Consider the following 11,115-nt stretch of genomic DNA (forward strand, 5'->3'; position numbering starts at 1 on the left):
TTTTGTTTTGTTTTTTGATGTAGAAGAAAGAAATGAATACCCAGATCAATTCAATAAGAGATTTACTACATCCTTCACATTCAAGCGCTTCAAATTGGTGTATTTCTGTCCAGTACCCACAAATACAATTGGTTTTCCGGTACAATATACCATTGACAATGCAGCACCCACCTTATCATCGATAGTATCAAACTTGGTAAGTACAATACCATCCACTGTTCTCGGTTCTGGGAGATCCGATAAATCATGCAAAGCCTACCTCACATTACAACAAGAATCCCTTACTCGGTTGAATTCCTTCAACTGGTCCACACCATCGTTACCAACCAAGGCTTCGCCAACAAATAGAATCAGATCTGGATTGTTCACATTGACTAGTTTCACAAGATTGCGCATCAACCCTTCATTATTTTGCATTCGTCCTGCAGTATCGATGAGACACACATCAAAACCATTGTCATTGGCATACTTCAATGCATTGAAAGCGACATCGGATGGATCCTTCGTATAGCCACGCTCAAAGAGATCCAAACCCAGACGATCTACATGAACACGCAACTGTTCCACAGCACCCGAACGATATGTATCACAGGCAGCAAGCAAAACACGCAAACCCTTGCTCTTAAAGTAATAAGCAACCTTCGACAAGGAGGTGGACTTACCCACACCATTAACTCCACAGAAGACAATACTAAATGTCTTATTCTGTTGTTTATACTCCTGAACTCGACGCAGAATATCAATTGAGGATTTAGTAGTTAAAATTGACTCAATACTCTCTTCGAGAGCATCACGAACCACTGTTGTCACTCTTACAATCATTCTCACATTTATCCAATACCGAGTGAAACCGCCAAGCTTCTTACCAAGGAGTTTTTCTTTCACATTACCACAAATGGCCTCTGCAATCTCTGTTGCCACATTCTTCTCTACCAACTACGCGTCAGCTCCGTTCCGATGTATCAACCTTCTTCTTCAGTGAATCAACAACAGGAGTCAATTCATCTTCCGTGATGGGAGTTTCTCCAGTAAGGCGTTTGAAGAATCCGCCTAACTTGCCTAATCCCCAACTCGAAGTCGTTGTTTCTTCTTGTCGATCCATTTCCGACTCATTCTAGTTTTTATAATCATCAAAATACATATACAAAGTTCTCAACAACATCTGATGTCACTGCTTCCCCTCCAACACTTCTATCAAGAGAACTCATATCCAGCTGATCATCTTCTGTCACAAGGAATTTACTCTTCTTCTGCTTCTTTTCGGATGCTCCTTTCTTGTTCCCCTTTCGCTTGATATACTTAGGAACAGAATGGGGAGCATCTTCATCACGCGATTCTGTGTCACTCGAAACAGGCTCTTCACTAGCAAGAGAATCTGTTGCAATATTCTAGAAATCAGCTCCTTTATTCTGAAGTACTTCTGTTGATTCTCTCTTCAAGCGATTGAGATTACTGCCCTTAAACTATTGATCAATCCAATTCTACAAAATTCCACAAGAGTCGGTTTTTTCACTCGCTGAGAAACAGATTCAGCAGCATCGAGGATCTGGGTAAACTGGTCATCAAAATCGAATTCCGATCTTGTAATTAACAACTACAGAGAAAGATATACATAGTTTCTATAGGAAACCGATCCTCAAAAGTTGCAGTGAAAGCTCGCTTCACCGATGCAAGGAGATCATCAGTGTACATCAATTGCAGAATGCGTTGATAGACAACAACGAATACAAGACCCAGATCATTACTAAGTGTCCATTTCAACATATAGGGACCATCTGTGAACTGCTTTTCATTGGATCGTTCAGCAAGGATCATTTCCTTCACCATCTTGTTCACAGGATTACCAGTGAGTTCACAGAATGATTTAGACCATAAAATGAGTCCTGTTGTTGTGAAGATACAGAAATAGTCAATCATGGGTAACGCTTACAGAATTAGTAATTGTTACATTTGTTATGAACTTGCGTTCATTCTATTATGGAATGTATTTTATGCTATGAGCAGGATTTGATGAACGAAACATGTTGTCAGAGTGTGATTCACACAAACACAGAAATGCCCATAGGACACCAAAAATACTACTAATATGGCAGAAATAGCAAATCACATTATAACTGATATTCTATTGTCTGGTAATGGACAGAGATTGATTCTCTTCTTGGAAAAGAGGAAAAATATCATCAGTATGAATGCTATCATTTCTTGTGTTAAGATACCAATCATTCAAATAGTCAGTTACTAAACTATCATTGTCAACGGGAAACATAAGCATGGCATCCTGAGGGGATTCACTACCCGTTATTCATTAGAAAAAAAATTACATAGGCATTTCATCAAAGATTGAAATAAACAGATTTCTTGGATCATAGTTCGTTTGTTGTTGGTTGGGTACAACTACCAACGAACTATCGCCGTTTGCTAGAGTGGTCTCATGTGTCTCAATGACCTCAAGTGGAATGCGATTTCCTGCCTTAGAATGATGCAACCAAGTCATTCAATACAGGAACATACGTTCTATCTGGATCATGTTGACCGTTATCCTGAGTATTAACATCCCTAGTGGTCCGTCTTTGTCTTCTCTTTCTCCGAAATTGATTATCCGTACGACGAATACGAGCAAGCACATCCTCTTTACGTTGTCGGAATCGGGGGCAAGTAGGATAATATCCATAATTCAGATCAGCCATGATACTATTAGCCCACCTGCAATCGTCTTGCTTTGCCTCATAATTGGCTACTGCAATCAACATATCTAATGTCTCCCTTTCACCAGCACGATAATTGATTCGACGTCTGGTTGTACGTGGATTGTTTCGAAATGGACTGATAGGTGGAAACGGAGGATAGTACTCACAGTTGCGTCGCAATACAGCAATGATATCTTCATACGAATAGCCAGTATGTTTGGCAAGTGAATACTCATAAATACGCAAAGCAATCTCTTGTAACTGTACTTCTGTCAGCATGAGATTATCTGATTCAATAGTATCAGATAGAGTGTGATCCGTTATAATTTCCATTTTCCCCAAAATTTCCATTTAATGAATTTCCATTTTCCCTAATGAATTTCTCAGTTATGTATACTAATGAAGAAAACCTAGATATAAGTGATAAAGCCAAAATCTGACAACATGTATCATCAATCGTGGAAGAGAAAGATGGTAATTCATTAATACCATTATCTCTAGCTAATCGGAATGTATCAACAGAAGACTCAACGGATATGGGGTTATAAACAGTTCCATTTGTTGAGAAACCACTGGACTCGATATTTCATCAGTAGAAGGAGTCGAAATTCTTTTCAGATAGCGACTATCTATCTGATAGAAATGGTCCAGAAACACAAAGAGAAAGAGAATAATGTAAGTATCATAACGTTATTCCACCTAGTTGGAGAAAACAGATTGACTCTTCTCTACGACAGGTACGAAAACAGATTTGGTCTCATTAGATATCTATTTAAATATCCATAGTCTGGATTTCTATCAAGGCAGAGACGAAGATGGATCCTGACACAGAGTATTTATTATTAGTCACGAGCTCTATATCTATGGATTAACTTACCCAAATACAACAACAGTGTACATTTCAGGAGCAAAGAACAGTAAGTGGTAATAACTATTCAGATAGATATCCATAATGGTCTTTCTCCTTTCAACAACACTGTACTGCTGATAATCCCGAATCACAACAAACTGAATACTCTAAATAATCTTCCCAGTCTGCAACAATACAGTATAAACAGATTTAAAGCCAAAATGAATGGTATCAGACTGATACGGTAAACAGAAACGAAGGTTTATAAAGGCGCATCCTAAGTCCGTTTACAAGCATGAAAACTGTTCTAATTTTCTTGATGATCTTCAGAACAGTTACAACAAGAAAATAATGGTACTATCAGTTAATCCTTATTTGACACATGTAGTCTTAAACAAGCGATTTGTTTCCTAGGACTATTGTATCAAAAACAAAAGTTGTATTTAATGTATCATTCTTGATTGCAAGTGAGAAGAGTATTTTACTTGATTCAATTGCAGCAAATGGTTTAAAAATCCTTATAAGTTACTGATGGATGTTCCCAGGTTTCTTTATCAGATGAGGTGAATCACTGATTCTCATATTGCTCATGAGGATCGATTTTGTAGTCAAAAATTAGAAGGGCAATGCGATGAATGACTTCATATCGTTTTAGGAGAGTACTCGTTTGAATACCTGAAACAACTTCAGTTTCATAAACAAACAAAACAGAGAAAGTTTACTATCATTTGTTTGGCATTTTCCACTTGATCAGGTATTAGACCATTTACCTAGAATTTACGAACAAATACCATAACTCACCTTCGAAGCAAATAACTTACACTTTGGAATTAAGCAAGGAGTAGAAGCCATTCCTCCAAGAATGGAACAAATCTTGGTTACAATGAAGTCAATAAAAGGCTAAACATCATAGTAATTCAATAATTCAAACAGCTGGAGTCCCTAACTGCATAAACGAAGCCAACATATTGATTCCTTCTAATAACTAGGTTATAGATAGAGAAGACAAACTACCCGAATCGCACGTGTCAAATACAGTTCGACCAGTTCCTGAGCATCTGTTTGAATATCTTCTGTTTGCTCACTGTAGAGAGAGCATACACAATAGATAGAGCTATTCATAGCTTCGGAGAAGCGCTGTGACACATTGCTATAAACAGCTCGTAACTCCTCTGTAACTGTAGTAAAGAATCCAGCAAGTTCAGTAAGAAGCTTCTGAAGACTGGCCGTCTCTCGAGCTGAGAATGGATTCCATGTGAAGAGAATGATATCCTAAATATGATCGTTCAACCTCATTCAAACATTCACAAAAGAAATAACGCATTTCTGAATAAGACGAGGAAGTATGGCAGAATCCCGTGAAATGATTGTCTATCCCTAATTCTGCTACTCTAATCCTACATTCTCACAATAGGATTTGAGTGGTTGAAACCAAGGCATTTCGTGTAGTGTAGAGAAGAATCTGGATGGTTTGATTCGACCTAATTCAAGTTCGGTTTCGTCTTCATATTCAATCTCTTGTAAGCCCAAAGGATCAAAGTGAAGAAGAGAAGGAATAATAACCGGAGTCAGGAATTCATGAATAGACAACGAGATATAAGCATTTTCGTAACTACAAATAAAAAGTCAGTCAAGGAAAGACTCTTCAGGAAACCGCTGACGCCAATTCTCAAAATGTGCTAAGATACGATCAAATCGCATATATGTGTAAGCTCGATCATCAAACACATTATCAATCTTCTCTCGAATCTCATCTACAGATTCAAAGAAAGATCAGTTCATACTCAATGCATTAACAAATATTGATGTAGAATCATCATCATAATTATAATACATAACATTATTGAGATAGGTATCTGCATCTGCTGTTATCACATGCATCTCCTTCTGATCTACTTTCAATTCTTGAATAGAATCCCGAATAATTTGTGGTCCATCAATGTATGTACATCGATCCTGATTTCGAGTCTGTGTCATTTGCACATCATAATAGATCTCACTCTTGAAGAAACGACCAGACAATCGACGAATTTCACCGATTTCTGGAATAGAAGGAGTTTCTAATCATGATCAACTCATATCAGACGAACCCCCAACATTAGCAACAAAGCAACCGAGTTCAGTTAAGAAATTGATATCATCATTCATATAGAGACCATTTACAATGTCATTATGGGCTTTATATTGCTTACAAATCTCACAGTATTGACGATACAACTATTCATGACAATCAAGAATCATTAAACACTTCTTCCAATTCTTTTCGTTTATCTGTTAAATACCCACTTAATCGTCTGAAATAGTCACATTGCTGTTGGTAAAACTCATATCGCGTTTCCATATCCTTCTTATCCTGATATTCACTTGCTTCATCCTTGTCAATCTCTTCTACCTCTCTTTCTGTACGCATTACTGTACGTGCATCCTACTGTTGATCTTTCCATCAATCCTTACTTCATCATAACTCACACGCATGTCATTTAGAGCACCATTCAGACGATTCATGATATGTTCCTGAGACACAATAGTGAACTCTGAAGGAGGTTCCACTAGATTACATGACAGTAATGATCATACCTGCAGCAATCGATTCATGAACGGTTGAAATCCGAACAGGCATGGCAGCAGCCCGACGAACCAGACTCTGTTCCCACTTGGTTTCGTCATCACTTGTACTTGCAGACAACTCATCTGCTTCCCACAATGGGGTTTGTGTAATATCTTTTGTATTGATTTGAAATTGATGACTTTCCTCCTCAGTTGGGTAGACAGGCACCTCGTCTAAAGATGCATCTCTTTCATCAGAATCACTAGAGTCACTTGTCAACATTGCATTTCGCTTTCGCAAGGAGGCTCGGAATGAAGAAGTTTTCGGAACAGAAATGAACTCTTCTGAAGCATCCTGAGGATTCTCGCTAGGATATTTCTTCACTTTCTCATTGTTACTACCTTTCATTTGTTCAAGATCCGCATTTGTTAACACTTCCTCTGTCCCCATCATCGACTCCAATCCATCTGTTGTCTTTGATAAATCATATTCTCTGTGTAGATCCAATTTGGTAGTGTACTTGGGTTTATTGCTAGAAAAGAACGCTGATTTCTGCTAGAAGTCAGAATCAGAATACAAACACACCATTGGTAATCTGTTTCTCCTGCTTGAATAAACTGGGATTATTGGTACTGAGGAAGCACTCTGTCCATCAGAACCCTATAAATATCAACAACATGATCACAAAATACCTTCTGAATACTAGAATTCGTAGAAGTGGAAGAAACTGGAATAGCACTTCGAAGAGGAGGAAGAGAGTCATCTTCACTGCTTGATTCCGTCTTTCGGATCGTGCTACGTGCAGTGGAACGATTCTTCTTCTTGAACATCCTCTAAAGGAACAGAACTTGAAGACAGCCGAAACCCCGGTTTGGTTCAAAAAACTACATGGACGGGGTATCTTTAGACTCGAATGGAGTGGAAGAGACGTATGATGAGAGTTATGTGAATCTTCATCCTAGTGTGTTCAGAGTTGGTGATAATACGATCTCTTTAGGTTATCCAACATCCTATTTGATTACAGAAGTAGTATTTGATAATCCAGAAATTAGTGGTGGGAGAGGACGTGAATACTATGGTGGTGAGCATGGTGGTGATTATTTGATTTGTACATGGAAAGACGGTACAAAGAATGGAGAAGGAATTCTATACAATATGTATGGTGAAATTCAGTTTCGAGGCACTTTTGTAAATGATTATGTTGAAGGAGATGGCTATATTTTCAAGGATGGCGTTATCGCCATCAAAGGAAAGTATCACCATAGCAACATGATATCTACATGTTACATTGAGTGTACTCCTGATTACATCATGATGGTAGAAAAGAATAATCTGGGCCACTTTGCGTATCGCGGAGGATTTAATGAAGAATTCTATGAACGTGAAGGATATGGAGCTGAATACGAGAATGGGATTCTTTGTCACTATGGACTGTATGAAGGAAATGTATTACTCCAAATTCTCAAGCGATTTCAGAATGGAACTATGCAAGAACTTGATGAGAATGAGCATCTGGTGTATTTTGGTCAATATCGAGATAATATTGCTCTTGGCTTTCCTCGGGAAGGTGAAGGACGTGAATTCAAAGATGGTATACTGGTATTCCGAGGTACGTATGTCAATGGGAAACGGAATGGGCCTGGAACAGTGTATTATGAACATGGTGTTGCTAAACTTAAGGGAATCTGGAAAGATGGAGAATTAGTTGAGAGTCATGAAATTGATACGCTTGGTTACTACAAAGATGTAAGTTTTGATGGGAGATCACATTCTTTCATTCGTATTGTGGATGGAATTGAAACATTTAGTACTCAAGTCAATCATATCAAATTAAGTAATGGAATGTGTAATGAAGAGAATATGGTTCAGTTAGACTTGAAGGATATTCAACAACTCATTACCGTGGAATTTGGAAATAAGTGTTTTATGAACGTAAAACATGTCTTGTTCAATAATTTGGCACGTCTTCAGAGTATCAAGATTGGTGATGATTGTTTTGCATTTTGTGATCGTCAGAATGACAAACCTTATGATCGTTCAAATCGAGAACGCTGTCTGAAAGACAAGAATTCCTGTGAGATTTGCAATTGTAGGAGACTGGTCTCGATCGAATTTGGTCCTGGAACCTGTTCGTCTTTCTGTATCTTCTCTCTCGATAGATTGGATTCGTTAAGAACTTTACGGATTGGGAATGCCATTGATGAGGTCGTACCTAATGAGGTATGCTCGTTTTCATTTTTTTGGGCCACTGACTTCACTTTGGTGGGGTTGAAATCTCTCAAGACCGTGGAGATTGGTTGCAAGGCTTTTGTGAATGTAAATAATGTAATTCTTGATAGTAAGAAAGAGGAATAGGAATCATCTGTAGAGCTTCCTTCTCTTACTTCATTCAATTGCGGTAGTTGGGGACTCAGTGGTCTGAAGCAAGGACCTGATGGTCCACTTCAAGTTACATTTGAAGGTAATACTGTTAGTGATATGTGATTGAAGGTATGCCTATGTTGTCTTCCTTCGTTTTGGGAGAGTTTGCTTTGTACAACTGTGTTGATATCCTGTTCTCTTGTCTGTCTTAGATGTGGTGTTCATAGTAGATTATCCATTAATTACCCAAGTTACCCAGTTTGTAATTATGCGAGAAAGTCTTCATGCAGTATCAACGATTCATTGTAATGGAAGTAGTTATTATCATCTTCTTCAATTCTAGAAAACCATCAGGTTGTGAAGACTGTTCTTGCCCTCTTTAAACAGACGAAACGAGCTAGAATCAAATATATCTAACAAACACTATTAATCAACTTTCTGTTTGATATCAAAACCATAGAGTACATGATCGGATTTTGGAATTATTACTAATTCCTCATCCTTTATCGACTTCTCCTTATAAAAGGTACATGGTGCCCAAACACACCCTCCACAATTACACTTTGACAGAGGCATTTCCACATCAATGAATCCTTTTCGTGTGTGACACGTCATACACTCAAACATCCGTTTCGTAGCAACTCGTCTCTCTAGGAAATGCCCATGATCTTCACAATATTCACGTCCTAATCCATTCTCTACGAACTGTCTGCAATTAGCACACCAATAACATGTCACTTCCAGACTCATCATTTCTCTTCGTGCTTCCTCACGTCGTTCTTGTTGTGCTTGACGCTCTTGTAATATATAGAGTCTGTCTTTCAGTTCTTTCTCTGCATATACGCCACGTTTCTTCATCACCTCCTGCTTTGTGGCTTCCAGATTTGCTCCTGAGGTTGCTTCCATCAAGGCATCAAATACAGGATTCCCTGACTTGGTTGTGGCCTCCATACATTTCTTGAGAATAGACTCTTCCATATCACCTTTGATAGGAGTAGATGGAGACACAAAAGAACGAGTCTCTATCTTTGTGTTCTTCAGAGGTGATGGTGAAGGAGAAGGACTCTCCACATCACGAACATGAGTAGGTGAAGGTTTCATTTCTAGTTCCTTTATCGCTGGATTTGAATTAATCTCATTCAGACGAGCACGAACTGCATGAATCTTCTCCAGTCTCTTTTGTTCCTTCTCATCATCTGAATCCAGACGAAGAATCTTCCCAGGAAGTAGGCCACGACCAAGGAAAGGAGTTGATTCATTTTCCTTACTTTCCATTGAATGTTGGCGTTTCAGAAACAAATCACGGTCTTGCTGAAGTTTCTTTTGATGTTCCATCTCATTGAGTTGAGCTTGGAGTCGAGCTCCAATCGATCCACCCGTTACCACTCCATTAATAGTCCGTGTTTTGGTGGGAGCGATACCTGCCAGCTTTGATAAATCCAATCGTGTTGTATTCTTTCCTGGACGACAGTCCACACAATCCTTCCCAATTTGGAATCGGCCTTCAGAGATCTGATTGGGTTTGTAATTGACTGAGAAGATATCTAGACATGAAAGAATCTACGAACATGTACCTGAACAAAGCTCACTCCGCATTGTATTGATTGTTTCCTGTGTTTTGTGAATATGGTACATACAATATCGACTCACTTCTTTGTTAACAGCATTCTTACACTTTTGACCGTTTCTCTGGATACTAGAACATATACCATAATCCAGAGCATTTCCAATATGTTTGATGTGCTGAATAGAAGGAACTGATAAGGCTAGCCGTTGAAAACCGTCTTTGGATTGAATGACATCCGCATTGACCAAATAGACAAGTCCACCGACCGGAAGAGATGCGTACTGTCCAGGTTCGCCATGAAGGAACACATTCACATAATTATCTCTTAGATCAGTCAGCTGAAGATAGAAAACGGATCTTCCAGCCTGACTTTGACATTCATTCCGTTTATGAATAACTCCTGCTGTTGCCCAATTCTCCTACTCCATGATAGAATTGAGACCATTTTCTACCTCTGCAAAGGCAAATTTACTTGCATCTGAAGTTCCTAAGACTTCGAGACGAATAAATGTCCGTCCTTTCATATGAAAATCGATGATATCCTTTCCAATGAGACGATTTCCTATTCGTAGTCGAGTGTAATGGTCCTATTCTTCACCTCTGATCATTGTTCCCATACTCGAGTTCCATCACCCATAGGAGCGGTTGTCATTGTCTTAGGTATTTTAGCAAGAAAATTAGCCATCTCACTCTTTCTGAAGACTCTTATAAACTTGAGGAGTTCCCGCCAAAGTATACCCCGCCTTTGTTGCAAGTGTTTAATTATTCGATTCTTCTATGAAAATGAAAAGTTTGTGTTGATACAATTATAATAGCAGCAGTATGGGTCTCTCCATCTACTCATCTCTAGTTGCTATGAACTGCCATCTATCCATTTGTTGACCCATTGTATTCCATAGATTCTTGAAATCAAAAAGATTCACTTCAGTTCTGCAATCCTCATTCATAGGAGTTTCATTAATGAAGGACAATTCTTTCCAAAAACTCTCTGAAATGTCTTCAGATATTGGTATTTATGGTCTGACTAGTCAAGGTATCCAGCTTGCCCTGAATTTTGCTTCAAAGGGCTATTTGGTGACTGTGGGAAACAAATCCTCAGACA

At 38.6% G+C, this 11,115-nt stretch overlaps 4 protein-coding genes across 4 annotated transcripts; 1 reads left to right on the top strand and 3 right to left on the bottom strand.

Moving 5' to 3' along the window:
* Positions 1–45: 45 nt before the first annotated feature.
* JH06_4148 (hypothetical protein) lies at positions 46–1,917 on the bottom strand (the record flags this gene model as incomplete). Its single annotated transcript, XM_014670209.1, has 8 exons — positions 46–255; positions 286–811; positions 842–936; positions 968–1,114; positions 1,146–1,388; positions 1,419–1,463; positions 1,496–1,580; positions 1,613–1,917. 8 exons carry the CDS (start codon positions 1,915–1,917, stop codon positions 46–48), a joined length of 1,656 nt encoding a protein of 551 aa, XP_014525695.1.
* Positions 1,918–4,287: 2,370 nt separating this feature from the next.
* Positions 4,288–6,538, bottom strand: JH06_4149 (hypothetical protein; the record flags this gene model as incomplete). Its single annotated transcript, XM_014670210.1, has 12 exons — positions 4,288–4,307; positions 4,329–4,437; positions 4,469–4,522; positions 4,552–4,809; positions 4,858–4,908; positions 4,939–5,149; positions 5,180–5,291; positions 5,322–5,597; positions 5,628–5,754; positions 5,786–5,962; positions 5,992–6,086; positions 6,115–6,538. The coding sequence occupies 12 exons, from the start codon at positions 6,536–6,538 to the stop codon at positions 4,288–4,290; spliced, it is 1,914 nt and encodes a 637-aa protein (XP_014525696.1).
* A 435-nt stretch (positions 6,539–6,973) lies between these two features.
* On the top strand, positions 6,974–8,569 carry JH06_4150 (hypothetical protein; the record flags this gene model as incomplete). Its single annotated transcript, XM_014670211.1, has 3 exons — positions 6,974–7,178; positions 7,206–8,410; positions 8,441–8,569. The coding sequence occupies 3 exons, from the start codon at positions 6,974–6,976 to the stop codon at positions 8,567–8,569; spliced, it is 1,539 nt and encodes a 512-aa protein (XP_014525697.1).
* A 303-nt stretch (positions 8,570–8,872) lies between these two features.
* JH06_4151 (hypothetical protein) lies at positions 8,873–10,698 on the bottom strand (the record flags this gene model as incomplete). The annotated part of the gene is made up of 4 exons (XM_014670212.1): positions 8,873–9,990; positions 10,021–10,432; positions 10,466–10,600; positions 10,633–10,698. 4 exons carry the CDS (start codon positions 10,696–10,698, stop codon positions 8,873–8,875), a joined length of 1,731 nt encoding a protein of 576 aa, XP_014525698.1.
* Positions 10,699–11,115: the final 417 nt, after the last annotated feature.

Source organism: Blastocystis sp. subtype 4, assembly GCF_000743755.1.
Source record: "Blastocystis sp. subtype 4 strain WR1 chromosome Unknown seqid_0311, whole genome shotgun sequence".
NCBI classification, from domain to species: domain Eukaryota; class Bigyra; order Opalinata; family Blastocystidae; genus Blastocystis; species Blastocystis sp. subtype 4.